Source organism: Theropithecus gelada, chromosome 3 (assembly GCF_003255815.1).
Source record: "Theropithecus gelada isolate Dixy chromosome 3, Tgel_1.0, whole genome shotgun sequence".
NCBI lineage: Eukaryota > Metazoa > Chordata > Mammalia > Primates > Cercopithecidae > Theropithecus > Theropithecus gelada.
In genome coordinates this window covers 163,552,669-163,569,432 of record NC_037670.1, presented here as the reverse complement: position 1 = coordinate 163,569,432, position 16,764 = coordinate 163,552,669, and the positions used below count along the sequence as shown (strand labels likewise).

The window sequence follows — 16,764 nt, the reverse complement described above, 5'->3', positions numbered from 1 at the left end:
GCCAGGCTGGTCTCAAACTCTTGACCTCAGGTGATCCACCTGCCTTGGCCTCCCAAAGTGCTGGGATGACAGGCATTATCCACTGCACTTGGCCCCTTCCTGTAGTTTAAATATTCAAATGAATAAAGTAAAAAGAATATTTCAGGGTTTCGGGAAGAGAGGAGTGAAGCTCATGCCCTTACAGGAGCTTACATTCTGGTGGATGAGGCAATAACTGTTTCAGTTCCTGACAAATGTTAGGTAGGGGAAGAAAAGGCAGAGTAGGAGGCTGGGGAGGGGCTGTTCACATTCAGCCAATGAATGAGATCATCAGAGCTGCTTTCCATTTGTTACAATGGTTCTGGCAGGATGTCTTCACAATAGTGTGTTGCAACTGTCCTTCCTTAAAGCAACAAAACTGCCTATTTTTTTTTTTTTAAGTTCTGGTAATTTTGATTTTTTAACAATTCAGATATTCCCAATTAGTCTCAACTAGTGAGACCATGCTTTATGGCCCTTCTGGACAGTAGGAACTATGGAAAGTATAGAAGACCTTGACTCCAAGCTGGATGGTTCTTTCTGTGCACGTATATTTCTAGGGGAAAAAACTGGTGTGTGGCATTTCCAGAGAGCTCCTGTAGTCAGCCACTGTCAATCTCGAGAACTTCCATATGTCAGAGTTGCTTCATGCTTCTCCATTTGCTCTTCCCCTTTCCAGAAATACTCCTTCCCATCATTCAGATGAATACAGCATCCCTCATGATTTAGCTGGAATGCCACCTTCCCATACTATAACATTCCTCGTGACTCTCTTCCAATTCTCCTGTGCCCTCCAGGAACACTCGAGATTCCCTTATAGTACTTACCCACTTCTACCTTGTAATACAGTTACTCGTGTAAATGTCTCTAGCACAACCTTCCTTCCTCTTCCCTTCTCCCTCCCTGCCCACCAATCTCAATTATCAGCTCCTCAGAGCTCTCGAAATATTTTGGTGTTTTTTTTTTTTTTTCGGTTGGGGGGTTAGGTTGCTGGGGTGCAGTGAGGCAATCACAGCTCACTGCAGCCTCAACCTCTCGGACTCAGGTGATCCTCCCACTGCAGCCACCCAAGTAACTAGGACTATGGGTGCACACCACTGCACCTGGCTCATTTTTGTATTTTTATTTTTATTTTATTTTTATTTTATTTATTTATTTATTTATTTTTTTTTTTTGAGACGGAGTCTCGCTCTGTCGCCCAGGCTGGAGTGCAGTGGCCGGATCTCAGCTCACTGCAAGCTCCGCCTCCCGGGTTCACGCCATTCTCCTGCCTCAGCCTCCCGAGTAGCTGGGACTACAGGCGCCCGCCACCTCGCCCGGCTAGTTTTTTGTATTTTTTTAGTAGAGACGGGGTTTTACCGTGTTAGCCAGGATGGTCTCGATCTCCCGACCTCGTGATCCACCCGTCTCGGCCTCCCAAAGTGCTGGGATTACAGGCTTGAGCCACCGCGCCCGGCCACAGTCATTTTTGTATTTTTAAATAGAGACATGGTTTCTCCATGTTGCCCAGGCTGTCTTGGAATATGTTGTATAATGCATGGCACGTAGTGATAATAAATAGCCACATGAATAAAAAAAAAATTTGAGAAAAACATGTTAGTGAGGGAGGGTTGGAGGGAGTGGGTCATGCAGAGAACCAACTTTAATCCTGCTCTCACCAGCCCAAGGAGACACACTTGCTGTAGGATAGAATAAGGGCTGGCGTACTATCCTGGACTACAGTGGGATATAGAAGTGAACTATAGCACACGTCACTGTTCATGAGAGTTTACAACATATTCATGCAGTCTATCCCGCGTTATACAAATCCGGAATGGAAACCTGACCTTAAAATAGAGATAAATTGGGGCCAATCTTTGTCATTCTAATGAGTTGTCTTCTTCTTGAAATAGTTTTTTCCTTCAAGCATTTATTTTTAAAAATATAATTGTTTTGATCATGGAAAATTTCAAACATAAAGTGCAAAGAATTGATGACAAACCCCTGTGTACCTGTCATCTAACTTAAACACTGTCAATATTTTACTATCTTTGTAACAGATTTGTGGTAGTAGTAACAATATTGTTACTACCATCACCTCTCAACTTTTTTATTTCTTTGAGAAAGAATGGAACTCTGCATGCGGGTTAGAGTGCAGTGGTGCCATCGTGGCTCACTGCAGCCTCAACCACCCAGATTCAAGTGATCCTCATGCCTTAGCCTCCCGAGTAGCTGGGACTACAGCCATGCACCACCACACCTGGATAATTTTTAAAAAATGTTTCTAGAGATGAGTGGGGGAGTCCCACCATGTTGCTCAGGCTGGTCTTGAACTTCAGAGCTCAAGCAATCTTCCTGCTTCGGCCTCCCAAAGTGTTGGGATTATAGGCATGAGCCACCACACCTGGCCTAACTTTTCTTCTTTTGCTGGAATATTTTAATGTAAATCCAATACATGTTATCATTTCCCTGTATATGTATTAGGTGTGTTCCTAACAGGTAAGAGGTTTTAAAAAACATTATACAATATCATTAACCTATGTAACAAAGTTAATGATAATTCCTTAATATCATCTAATACCCAGTTCACGTTTTATGTTTTCCAATTGTCTTAAACAATGACTATTTAGAGTTGATGTGTTGCAATCAGTATCTAAGCAGGGTCTGTACATTGCATTTGGTTGATTTGTGTCATAAACATCTTTTAGTCTGCTACAGTTTCCCCTCCTCTACTTTTTTCATGCAATTTCATTTTTTAAGAAACTAGATAGGCCTAGTGTGGTGGCTCATGCCTATAATCCCAGCACTTTGGGAGGCCGAGGCAGAAGGATTGCTTGAGCCCAGGAGTTCAAAACCCTCTTGGGCAACATGGTGAGACCCCATCTCTACAAAAACTTTTTAAAAAGTTAGACAAGTGTGGTGGTACACACTTGTGGTCCCAGCTACTCAAGAGGTTGATGTGGGAGGATCGCTTGAGCTCAGGAGGTTGAGCTGTGTTTGCACAACTGCCTGGGCAACAGAGTGAGACTCTGTCTCAAAAAACCGACAAACAAACAAACAAAACAACAATAAAAACAACAATTAGGTGATTTGACCTATAGAATTTTCCAAATTCAAAATATAGCAAATTGACCTGGCATGCTGGCTCACGCTTAGAATCCTAGCACTTTGGGAGGCTGAGGTGGGAGGATCACTTGGGCCCAGGAGGCTGAGGATATAGTGAGCCATGCCTGGGTGACAGAGTGAAACTCTGTCTCAAAACAAATTAGCAAATTGTTTCCTTGTGGGGTCATATGATGTGTAATTTCTATAAATTGACCATTAGATTTAGAGAACTGATTAGATTTAGGTTCAGTTTTGAGTCAAGTATACTATACAATTGATGGCTTTGTACCAGTGATCCTGTCCCATCTTCTGAAGAGATATATAGTGTCTGATTGTCCTATTTTTAGTGATGGAGATCACAGAGTAGGTTCAGGACATTCCAGTCTGATCATTCCACTATACTATTCATCTAATCTTTCACTTAATGGTTTTAGTAGCTAATGATAATGATTGTTTAGAACCATGATGTCATTAGGTATTGCCAAATGGTGGTTTTCTAATTCTATCAACTCTTTTGCAGCTATTAGTGCGATTCATCTATGAAGAAGAATTTTTCTGGTAGCTTTAGGTTCTATGGAATAGAAAAAAAAAAAAAAAGGCCGGGCGCGGTGGCTCAAGCCTGTAATCCCAGCACTTTGGGAGGCCGAGACGGGCGGATCACGAGGTCAGGAGTTCGAGACCATCCTGGCTAACACGGTGAAACCCCGTCTCTACTAAAAAATACGAAAAACTAGCCGGGCGAGGTGGCAGGCGCCTGTAGTCCCGGCTACTCGGGAGGCTGAGGCAGGAGAATGGCGTAAAAACCCGGGAGGCGGAGCTTGCAGTGAGCTGAGATCCGGCCACTGCACTCCAGCCTGGGCGACACAGCGAGACTCCGTCTCAAAAAAAAAAAAAAAAAAGAAAAAAAAAAAGAATTATTTCTCAGGTATGGTTACCCTGAAATATAGTTCATACTGGAAAGGCAGAATTCTTTCCTCTAAATTCCTAATATATTTAATTGTTTATCCTTTGACCAAGAAGCTGTAAGACACATTTGCTTAATGCTAACACATTAGGACCTTTGAAAGTTGAGCCGAAATATGAAAAAGATGTTTTTACATTTTAAATCAATAGGAAAATGGCATTTAATTGACCGATTATGAATAGTTGCAGCATTTTTAAAAGACATGATTACTGGTACATCTATACCAGGAATATGCGAGGATGTAGTCCAGACAAAAATACAGAAATAAATATTGTGTATTTCTCTAGGCATCCTTGGCCTAGTGGCTGGAAGTTAAGAGAAAAGGTCACTTGGACCTGTGGAGCAGAGAGTTAAGTGATTTCTTTCTCTTTATTTGTAGCCGTCAGCCAGCACAGACCTCGTCAGTGTCTTTAACTGCGACCTTTCTTCCTCAGGAGGACCTTTGCTTCCTATCCTCAAATAAATATAAGGTACTTGGTTTTTACATGTTTGGTGGATGAATACATTAAAAGTTAGAAAAAGTACTTTGCTACAAGTGTGTGTGTTTGTCTGGATGAATGAATTGCTCCTGCAAAACTCTTAGATCGGCCGGGTACAGTGGCTCACACCTGTAATCCTAGCATTTTGGGAGGCCGAGGCAGGTGGAATGCCTGAGCTCAGGAGTTCGAAACCAGCCTGGGCAACACGGTGAAATCCCGTCTCTACCGAAAATGCAAAAAAATTGACTGGGCATGGCGGCGTGTGCCTGTAGTCCCGGCTACTTGGGAGGCTGAGACAGGAGAATCGCCTGTACCCGGGAGGCAGAGGTTGCAGTGAACTGAGATCACGCCACTGCACTCCTGCCCGCTGAGCTCCGGCCTGGGTGACAGAGCGAGACTCCGTCTCCAAAAAACAAACAACAACAACAACAAAACACTCTTAGATCAAGGTTGGAAGGCAGACATCTAATGGTTCTCTTTCCCAGAGATCACCTAAGTGCCGTAGGGCACCTCATTGTTTCCAGAGTTCAGCCACACACAGTCTCATTTGGGCAGATCCTCACAATGGTCATGTGAGATGGATATTAGTATCTCTATTTTATGGACGAGAAAACTAGAACTCACGGAGTAAAAGTGACTTGTCCGTTTGTTACAATTAACAAGTTTCTATGGGAGTCCAACAAACTGTGCTTCACTTTGTCACTTAACCTAGTTGGAACACAACTTTTCCTAGATAGCTTAGCCTCCCCATGCTGGCTTCAGCTTTTGTGCAGGCTGGTCTACTTGGACTGCATGGCACCTCAATTCCTCTTGCCCTGCATTGGGAAGAGGTTACTGGACTGAATCATACTGCTGGGGACTTCCCTTTTCCCTTAGGCATAGTGCTTTGCTAGCTTTCAGTTGGCCTGGACAGACAGGCCCGCTGCCTGTCTGGTTAATGACGAGAATGAATTGGCAGATGTGGGAACCCTGAGCCAGCTCATCCTATCTGCTGTTAGAAAGAACCCTGGTAACAATACTTCATGGCATAGAGGGGCACATATGTGGATGTATCATGCTTTAAATGTTACCTATTTCACATTTATATATTTTTAAACTTTATTAGTTATCAGAGATCCATCATCTACATCCGGAATATGTCAAAGTAAGTGAGCATTTTAAAGCTTCCATGAAGAATTTCAAGATTGAAAAGATAAAGAAGATCGAGAACCTAGAGCTCCTGGATAAATTTACACGGTTGGTGGCCACGTTATCATGTTTCTTTGCATAAAACTGGAAAGGATTAGTTAACATCCGTCCTTTGAGATTTATATTCACTGATTTATTTTAATAGTCAACAGTTCCTTCAGGCTCTAGTCTTTTTCTTTCATTGTATCAACTCTGGCTTCTCTCTCTCAGCCTTACTGTTTTACAATTCAATGATTTCATGTGTCTATCTTTTGAAAGTTTTCATAAATTTATTATTGTACAGCTGCTGCCTTAAAGTTAGTAGCTCCACTGTGAAAGCAGATGGAATGAGATTTTTAGATGATTAGACTTTAGCTGGGATTAATGTTATGAACTGGAGTGGGAAGGGGATGTCTCAGTGTTAAGTCTCACGTTTCCTATATTAGGAAGAAATCACAGTTGAAGGAAGAAGAAAGCCTCCTATTTTATGCGACAAGTCGTGCCTATGTGGAATCTATCTGTGCGAATAATTTTGACTGGGCCCTGCATGAAACTCATGAAACCAAATATGGAAAAGGTTAGTGCCGGGATAGAGACGCACTAGTAGAATCATAACTCAGGCTTTATACGAACTTCTATTAGGAGGTATATGTAATTATTTTGTATTAACTAGAGTGTCCAGGCTCTAGTGGTCCTGGAGAGATAATAAGCTCACGGTAATATCAAATGCTGAAATGAGAGTGAATCAGTTGGCTTGGAGCTTGATTGCTGGACCTTAGTCCCACTCCTGTCTTCTGTTTGCTTTCTGGGACTGACCAAAGTCCTTGTACGTGCTAGTAAACTACTCCATCTGTTGGTCTTGTCTACCATTACTACTCACTTCTGGCTGTGGCTCTTTCTGAACCCATGTCCCTGCCTGCAAAGCTATTTGAAGCTTCAGTTGTCACAGACTGGTTTTAATTAAAGATAGGGAGAAGAGGCCTCTCCCCATCTTAGGCCACATTGGGTCACCTGGGTCTGAAGTGTCACAGGTGTGCCCACACAAAAAATCTTTATAGCTCTTTCTTTTTGCTCCTAAACTCCTGCATGCAAATTTTTTTTTTTTTTTTTTGAGACAGGGTCTCACTTTGTCACCCAGGCTGGGTGGCAATCTTGGCTCACTGCAGCCTCGACCTCCTGGGCTCAAGTGATGCTACCACCTCAGCCCCTCAAATAACTGGGACAACAGGTGTGTGCCACCACATCCAGCTAATTTTTTTTTTTTTTTTTTTTTTTGCATTTTTTGTAGAGACAGAGTTTCGCCATGTTGCCAAGGCTGGTCTCAACTCCTGAGCTCAAATGATCCACCTACCTTGGCCTGCCAAAGTGCTGGGATTTCAGGCGTGATGCATGCAACTCTTTTTTTTTTTTCTTTCTTTTTCTTTTCTTTTCTTTTCTTTTTTTTTTTTTGAGACAGAGTTTTGCTCTCGTTGCCCAGGCTGGAGTACAATGGCTCAATCTCAGTTCACTGCAACCTCCGCCTCCTGGGTTCAAGCGACTCTCCTGCATCAGCCTCCCAAGTAGCTGGGATTACAGGCATGCGCCACCACGCCCAGCTAATTTTGTATTTTCAGTAGAGATGGGGTTTCTCCATGTTGGTCAGGCTGGTCTAGAACTCCTGACCTCAGGTGATCTGCCTGCCTCCGCCTCCCAAAGTGCTGGGATTACAGGCATGAGCCACTGCGACCAGCCTGCATGCAACTTTTAAAAACAAACAAACCAAACTGAAAATCACTCATCTTTAGGAAATAAGTAATAGTTTATCACAGATTCAAAGTGAATTCAACTCATACAACTAGGATTAAATTCAATTCTTGCCCCAAAAGGCAAGAAGTCAGTCAGTCAGTCAGTCAGTCAGCAAATATTTTTGAGTGTCTTCTGTATACTAGATGGTGGGTACACAGTGGTGAGCAAGTTCGTAATTAATTAAATGATTGTACTTTGGGAGGCTGAGCCCAGGAGTTGGAGACCAGCTTGGGCAACATGGCGAGACCCTAATTTTTTTTTTTTTTTTTTTTTTTTGAGACGGAGTCTCGCTCTGCCGCCCAGGCTGGAGTGCAGTGGCCGGATCTCTGCTCACTGCAAGCTCCGCCTCCCGGGTTCACGCCATTCTCCTGCCTCAGCCTTCCGAGTAGCTGGGACTACAGGCGCCCGCCACCGCGCCCGGCTAGTTTTTTGTATTTTTTAGTAGAGACGGGGTTTCACCATGTTAGCCAGGATGGTCTCGATCTCCTGACCTCGTGATCCGCCCGTCTCGGCCTCCCAAAGTGCTGGGATTACAGGCTTGAGCCACCGCGCCCGGCCTGAGACCCTAATTTTTTGTTTTAATTACAAAAAAATGTTTTTAATTACCTGGGCGTGGTGGCACATGCCTGTAGTCTCATCTACTCAGGAGGCTGAGGTGGGAGGATTGCTTGAGCCCGAAGTTTGAGGCTGCAGTGAGCTGTGATTTTGCCATTGCACTCCAGCCTGGGCAATAGAGCTATACTTTGTCTCAAAAAAAAAAAAAAAAATTAAATGATTGCAAATGTCGGGCTGCTATAGAGAGAAATAATAGGTCCAGGTGTGGTAGTTCACGCCCATAATCCCAGCACTTTGGGAGATTGAGGCAGGCAGATCACTTGAGGTCAGGAGTTCAAGACCAGCCTGGTCAACATGGTGAAACCCCATCTCTACTAAAAATACAAAAATTAGCTGGGTGCAGTGGCATGTGCCTGTAATCCCAGCTACTTGGGAGGCTGAGGCAGGATAATCCCTTGAACCCGGGAGGCAGAGGTTGCAGTGAGCCAAAATCGTGCCACTGCACACCAGCCTGGGCGACAGAGCAAGACTCCATCTCAAAAAAAAAGAACAGGTCCTGTGGACAGCTAACCCAGCTAGAGAGGTGTTCCCAAAGATTGGGCTAGAGTAGGATTCCCCTGCCTTGTAGAGTCACCACATAGTGGAGAAGGGAGAAGTGGTACAAGATATGACCATAAAGAGCTAACCTTGACTGTAAGGGCATGGGAAACTAATGAAAGGTTTCAAGCTGGGGAATGAATTTACTGATGAGATTTCATAAGTTTATTAAGTTTAAATGTATCAGTGAAACTTACCTAGAAGTGTTTGAAGGAAATGGGAAATGTAACCATCTTGAGTGACATATAACAGGTGAAATTAAAACCCATCAGTTTCTTACAGGTCTGTCCTATGTTAGAATCCAAACAAATATTTATCCTAAAAAATGAAATGTTAGGCTAGGCACTGTGGCTCATTCCTGTAATCCCAGCACTTTGGGAGGCCGAGGTGGGTGAATCACCTAAGGTCAGGAGTTTGAGACCAGCCTGACCAACATGGTGAAACCCCCTCTCTAATAAAAATACAAAGTCAGGCGTGGTGGCACATGCCTGTAGTCCTGGCTACTCGGGAGGCTGAGCCACGAGAGTTGATTGATCACAAGAAGGGGAGGCTGCAGTGATCCGAGATCCTGCTACTGCACTCCAGCCTCAGCTACAGAGGAAAACTGTCTCAAAAAAGAAAAAAAAAAAAGCACTTAGAAATGTAGGAATAGAAATGAAGTTTCTTAACACAATAAAGGGAATTTTAAAAAAAGAAAATACAGATTCCAGATTACATGTGTTATAAAAAAAACTGATGCAATGAAAACAAAAATCGACAAACGGCATCAAACTAAACAGCTTCTCCACAGCAAAGGAAACAATTAACAAAGTGAACAGACAAACCCACAGAGTGGAAGAAAATATTTGCATGCCATACATCTGATAAGGGATTAATATCCAAAATGTATAAGGAACTCAAACAATTCAACAGCAAGAGAACAAACAACCCGATTTTAAAATGCGCAAGCTGTTCCCATAAGTGGCCTGAGGTGATCTGTGAAATGGTTCGCTGTTCACTTGACCCAGAAAACTCCATGAAATCATGCAAATAAAGAGGTTCAAATCTTCATGTTCACTTTCAGAACACCCATGAGACTGCCCAGGCCATCAAGAGTATGCCTATATGAAAAGCCAGCAAGTGTCCAAAAGATGTCGCTGTATAGAAACAATGTGTACCATGCCAGCGTTCCAAGGGTGGAGTTGGTAGGAGTGCCCAGGCCAAACAGTGGGGCTGGGCACACAGTTGGTGACCCAAAAAGAGTTGAATTTTTGATGTACACACTTAAAAATGCAGAAAGTAATGCTGAACTTAAGGGTTGAGCTATAGATTCTCTGGTCATCAAGGATATTCAGGTGAACAAAGCACCAAAGATGTGCCACCTGACTTCCAGAGCTCATGGTTGGATTAACTCATGCCTGAGCTCCCCCTGCCATATAGAGACAATCTTCACTGAAAAAGAACACCGTGTTCTTAAACCAGAAGAGGAGGTGCCCGGAAGAAAAAACTATCCCAGAAGATACTGAAGAAGCAAAAACTTATGGCACAGGAATAAATTCAGCATAAAATACGTGCAAATAAAAGTTTCAAAAATGAGCAAAAGACTTGAATAGACATTTCTCAAAAGAAGAAATACAAATGGCCAATGAGTTCATGAAAAAATGCTCAACATCATTAATCATCAGGGAAATGCAAATTAAAACCACAACGAGCTGTTGCCTCACACCAATTAGAATTAGAGGCTGAGGTGGGAAGATTGCTTGAGCCCAGGACGTCAAGCCTGCAGTGAGCCAAGATTGCACCACTGCACTTCAGCCTGGGCGACAGACGACAGAGACCCTGTCTCAAAAACAACAACAACAACAACAGCAAAAAAAAAAAAAAAAGAGAGAGAGAGAGTTGAATGCAGTGACATAGTAAGACTTCCAGGACTAAAGTGGAAAAAAAAGTTGTAGAACAGTTCATATATTATGATCCTATCTATGAACAAATAGAACAGTTCATATATTATGATCCTATCTATGAACAAATAAACCACCATAAAACTATATTAGAGTATATGCACATATATGTATGTGAATGCATAGAAACAGGTGTGAAAGAATTCCCACCAGCCATAAACTGTTTTGGGAAGAGGGGTGGGATTGGATGTGGTAGGTCAGTATAGGTAGACTTCCATATTTCACTTTAAATATAGTAGAACATTATGTGCACAGAATATCTAGTATCTGACCTATTCAGGATAAGCAATGTTTCTGGAATTGAAACATCTAACTATAAAATGATAAAAAGAACAAAAAGTAAATGCAAAGTATATTAAACATTTGTTACCACAGATAAATTCATTTTACTTATTGATTCTTGCATGGAAATTGGAGTTGGTAATATCTACTCATGGTCTTTAAAATGACAGAGTAGCCCCGGCCGGGCGCAGTGGCTCACGCCTGTAATCCCAGCACTTTAGGAGGCCGAGGTGGGCAGATCACGAGGTCAGGAGATTGAGACCATCCTGGCTAACACGGTGAAACCCCGTCTCTACTAAAAATACAAAAAATGAGCCCGGTGTGGTGGCGGGCGCCTGTAGTCCAGCTACGTGGGAGGCTGAGGCAAGAGAATGGCGTGAACCTGGGAGGCGGAGCTTGCAGTGAGCCAAGATTGCGCCATTGCACTCCAGCCTGGGTGACAGAGCGAGACTCTGTCTCAAAAAAAAAAAAAAAAAAAAGAAATGACAGAGTAGCTTTCTTAAAAAATATTATTTGTATTTTTTGATAGAGTCTCACTCTGTTGCCCAGGCTGGAGTGCAGTGGTGTGATTCTAGCTTACTGCAGCCTCAGCTTCCTGGGCTCAATCAATCCTGCCTCAGCTTCCTGAGTAGCTGGGATTATAAGTGCACACCACCATGCCCGGCTAATTTTTAAATTTTTTGTAGAGATGGAGTCTCCCCATGTTGCCCAGGCTGGTCTTAAATTCCTAGGTTCAAGTGATCCACCCGCCTCAACCTCCCATAATACTGGGATTACAGACATGAGCCACTGCACCTGCCCAGAGTAGCACTTGACAATGATAAAAATAAAAATCTTAACTTGGCAGGAAATTGTTGGTCTGCTGTGTATGGAAGCAGCAATCATAATCTGAGGTTGTTTTAGAGAGGACAAAGCATCAACTGACTCATCAGTTTCAAGTTGGCTCAATTCAGTTCACACTGGGTGAATTGCATGAATTGGGCCACTGTGTCATTCTCATTTGGTCATTGCACCCAATGGGTCACACTATCAGCATGAGCTCTGCACTGTAGCAAATATTCCTCAGTCATTTCTATAGGGTTATATACTGTATTTAAGTTTCCCTGCATCGCGAAGATGTTTTTAAGTGCAAAGAAAAGTTTGTAAGTATCAGTAAGGTATTATTGACATATGCTTAGTCCACGCCCATCTGACTATGTATAACTAATCTTATAAACTGCATACCTTCTTTTATAATATGTCTTAACCTTTCTTTCTGATTCTTTCTAGGAAGTTACTTTGCAAAAGATGCCATCTATTCCCACAAAAATTGCCCATATGATGCCAAAAACATCGTTATGTTTGTAGCCCGAGTTCTGGTTGGAAATTTTATTGAAGGAAATGTGTCGTACATGAGCCCTCCTCAGCAGTACAACAGCTGTGTGGATACCAGGTTGAATCCCTCCGTTTTTGTCATCTTTGAGAAAGATCAGATTTACCCACAATATGTGATTGAATATACTGATGCAGACAAACACTGCGTGATTAGTTAGAACCGATGAATACAGCGTCAGAAGGATGCCATAACCATTCTGTTCCCTTACAGAACTAAATTGCCCCAGACAGGAGTTAAAGTTTTATATTTTCCTGCCCAGTTATCTAATGCCTTAGATCAGTGGTCCCCAAACTTCACTACACATTTGAATCATCTGGGAAGTTTTAAACAAATTCTGATGCCCAGGTTGCCCCCCATGCCAATGAAATCATTTCTGGGCTTCAGCGACAGGCAGTTGTATTTTTTTTTTTTTTTTTTTGGAGATGGAGCCTCACTCCATTGCCCAGGCTGGAGTGCTGTGCCGCAATCTCGGCTCACTGCAACCTCTGCCTCCCGGATTCAAGCAATTCTCCTGCCTCAGCCTCCCAAGTAGCTGGAACTACAGACACACACTGCCACGCCCAGCTAAGTTTTTGTATTTTTTTAGTAGAGACAGGAATTCACTGTGTTGCCCAGGCTGGTCTCAAACTCCTGAGCTTAGGCAATCCGCCCGCCTTGGCCTCCCAAAGTGTTAGGATTACAGGCGTGAGCCACCACGCCCTGCTGGCAGTCGTATTTTTTAAAGTCCTTCTGATGATTCCAATGTGTTGGAAAGTTTGTCTTGTCTCAGATGTAACTGGTAAAGTTTGATTTCTAAATTTTCTGTAATTGCAGCAACCTTTCCCTCCTGTCTACCCTTTTAGTTTACTGTATGCCATGGTTTTGTTTTGGTTACATTGAAAGAAAGGTTAATTTGGAAAATTTGGGAGAAATCTAAACATGCCTATTAAGGATATAAGACATTACAGCTTTAGAAGAAAGATTATGAAAAACTGGGAAGAAAATGCTTAAGGACATGCTAGGGAAAGAAAAGTAAAGTTGAAATGCTATTGCAGACATAGCTGCAGTACTGTACCTCATCGTTCTGATGAAACTGATTTGGAGCACCCATTTCTTTATCGCTACATTTATTTAGGGGACCAGCTCCATCCAGGCTCACTCTCTCTGGAATGCGGTAATAAGAGCTGGCAAGTATGGCTCAGAGAGAAGCAACCAACTGGAGTTAATTGCCCATTTGGGCTCTTTGTATAATTATGGCAAAGTAGACATTTATGTTCTAATTAATATGATTACAGAGAAGGCTTTTTCTCGGGTCAGGCTTTTCATGAAAGTATTTTGAGAACAATGAATTGCAATAACCAGCTTCACACAAGCATAACTGATAAATGCGAGTGCTATTGTAGTCTTGGCAAATGAGCCAAGAACCTAGGAGCAGGGCCGTTCCTACTGAAGGACGGGCCCCCGACGGGGATGACATTTGTTTCCTGGTGAGCACAGAATCAGAACAAAGAACAATATCCCAAAGAGGCCCTGTGCTTACCAGGAGCTTCTTTTTCCAAATGTAATGGATGATATGGAATTGTAGTACCATCGGTTTTTACTTAGAGCCCTTGACGTGCTTGGACCAATATTTCCTTCCTTCTTATGAACCAGCTTTTTCCTTCTGATTTTCCCTTTTCAACATTCCTTACCAGTCACTAAAGTTTCCTGTAGTAATTTCTTCTAGCAGACATGTTATAAGTCAGATTTCACTAGCATCAGAGTTGATTTTATATTAGTCAGATTTTGGATCATCACAGAGATCTCCAAACTCCTTGGCTTAAACGGCTCCACCAGTAAAAAAATTAGAGAGAGATTTTTTAGAGTAGAGTTATTTGCTGGGAGGGTTACCACAAATGCTTATTCTCATTGACTTATTTCTTTCATGGTAGCTTTCGTTTTGGAGCGTTCATTTTCTGAACTTGACCCTCACATTGTAGGGGCGCAGTTTGTCCAACTCTTTCCAACAGCCCATTAGACACCACTAGCTGGATATTTCACAGGCATCTTTGATTCAACATGTCCAAAGTGGAACTCTCCATCTACTTCCCTCACATGAATCTGTTCCTCTCCCAGGATCTGTATGTAAGTGAATAGCATCACCATCTACCCATTGGCTCAAACAGAAATCCGGAAGTCATCTTTGACTCCTTCCTCTCCCTCCTGATAAACATCTAAGCAGTTTCTAAATCTAGTTTTACCTTTTAAATATCTCTGTTCCCCTTCTAAGTTGTTTGCTGTGTTTTCTTCAGAGCAAGAAGGTTATATTTTTTAAAATTTACTTAGTAATGCACATGCAAAACATAAATCAAGTCTTCAGGATAAAGTTCAAAACCGCTGTCGTGGCCCCATGTGATCTCTCCCTCCCCTACCCCTCTATCATTTAGTTTCTTCTGCACAAGCCACTCTGGCTTTCTTTCAGTTTTGTGGTTCCCATTTTTAGCTAGTTCAGTGGTTCTCAATGGGCATTTCTGCCTTTTTTTTTCTAAATGACAAATACAAATACATCTTCTTTATTATCCTCCAAATCCAATTCAGAGGTAATATGCTCCACCTACACACAATTTTAGAAATAAATTAAAAATTAAATAAAACTAATATTAACATAAAGAGGAAAAAAAAGGTACCTAACTTGGGTAAAACTGTAACTGAAGACCTAATGAAGTAGTCAGATGCTTACAACTATTTATAATGCATCAATTTGAACTTAGAAGGTAGGAGATCAGTCCCTATGCGGGAAAATGTAAAAGCAGGGATACGGGTGGACATTAGAATAAAAACTAGGGATACAGTAACTTCTTTGCATATGACAATACTTATTTGTATATAAGAGAAAGAACGAAATAACCTTTATTGAAATAAAGATACTATGCAAGAAAATGTACAGATTGTCGAAGTGGAGAAAGTGAGGATATATTCTTGCAGACGAGCTATATGTCATACATGAATGTCTGGTGAGACATTCAAAATTCGTATAGGGTGCAGAATAATTTCTTATTGTGAGGAACTGTCCAGTGTATTGCAAGATGTTCTGCATACTCGGCTCTCACATACTAAATGCTGGTAGCGCACCCACCCCCACGCCCAGTCATGGTGACAACCACAAACCCTATCAGATCTATTCACCCTTTTCAGAGCAGATATTTTGTAACATTCTCTTTGCTGTCCTGAAATGACTCATAGATAATACAATCTACTTACACACATGAATTTCTTAAAAAATCAATTTAATGCCCTAACTCTCTTATTAAGGAGAAATAGAAAAGAAGAAATTTATAATGAAAAGAAGATGAATTTCATTATGTAAATGCTCAGGCATGACTCCGCTGTTTGAAACAGACAGATGTTTACTCTTCCTTGTAATGAGTAGGTTTGGATTTAAGAGCCGATTAGCGGCTACTTCCTGTAAACAAGTACAGGAAAATGAAACTAGAGGGATGGGGGACACTAGAATGAAAACCAGTGTTAGGGTAAAGTCAAAACAGACCATATACATAATCTGTGTATGGGAAAAGAAAGAGCGAAGTTACCTTACTTAAAGATAATAGGACAAGACAAATTACAGATTGTCTCAGAGAAAACAAATGAGTTACTCTCTCGGACAAGCTGTAGGTCCTACATAAATGTCCAGCAGGACATTAGACAGTCGTACAGGGTACAGAATAATTCTTCGTTGTGTGGCACTAACCCACACACTGCAGGACATCATTCTCCCTGGCTGCATCCACTCAGTGCCGGGAGTAGTCCCCAGTTATTATGAAACCACCAACAACCCACTGACCATAGTGAGAACCACAGATTTTTTTCCACTGACCTAGCGAATATCTAGCATCCTTAGATTGACTCAACTGTTACTTCCCTAAGGAGTCCTTCTATAGAATAGGTCAGATACTTGCCTCCCGAACTCCTTATTTTTAAAATACTTGGCGCCTTGCTTTGATAATTTGTATTATGTATCCAAACTGAAATTATCTGCTTTCCGCATTAGAATGTAAGCCCCCTGAGGGGTGAGTCAGTCTGTCTTGTTCGCTGTGCCACGCCTGATGCCCAGCCCAGCAGCATGCTTTGTACACTGATATATTGGGTAAATTTTGTTGAATAAATTAAGCTCAACTATTTATATTTCAATAGTTGAGTTGTATTGCTTCTTGTTCTTCAAGCTTAATTTGTACTGTCTAATAAAAAGAGTTAAATAATTTGGTTCTATTGCCTTTATTTGATCTATTTCTAGGTATCTCCAAAAACATCATCAACTGCAGACACCAGTTATTCAATGGGAGAGAGATGATGAGTTTTGCCCCTTCCAGCTTTATCATTCCAGGGCTCAATGACCAAGTCACCTGGGCAAGGCACGGTGGTGGTGATGGCCCCCACATCTTTTGTCTGGGGATCAGAGAGGGAAGGGCTGAAAGCTGCTAACATACCTTTCTTCCTTTGGTCTCAGGGGTGTGAACAGGGCCAGGTTGAGGCACAAAAGTTAAAAATATAAATGGTGATAAG

At 42.0% G+C, this 16,764-nt stretch overlaps 1 protein-coding gene across 4 annotated transcripts in view; it reads left to right on the top strand.

The window, feature by feature from the left end:
* The window catches only part of ZC3HAV1 (zinc finger CCCH-type containing, antiviral 1), a 73,995-nt gene extending 57,533 nt beyond the window's left edge, over positions 1-16,462 (top strand). For 2 of the 4 annotated variants that reach the window (XM_025379762.1, XM_025379760.1), the window contains exons 10-13: positions 4,446-4,536; positions 5,651-5,781; positions 6,159-6,289; positions 12,141-16,462. In XM_025379762.1, the coding sequence (XP_025235547.1) occupies positions 4,446-4,536; positions 5,651-5,781; positions 6,159-6,289; positions 12,141-12,403 (616 nt within the window). In that variant the 3' untranslated portion in view covers positions 12,404-16,462. Of the gene's footprint in view, positions 1-4,445; positions 4,537-5,650; positions 5,782-6,158; positions 6,294-12,140 lie in introns of all 4 variants that reach the window. The other 2 variants (XM_025379763.1, XM_025379761.1) reach the window with 1 other exon arrangement.
* The last annotated feature ends 302 nt before the right edge of the window (positions 16,463-16,764 follow it).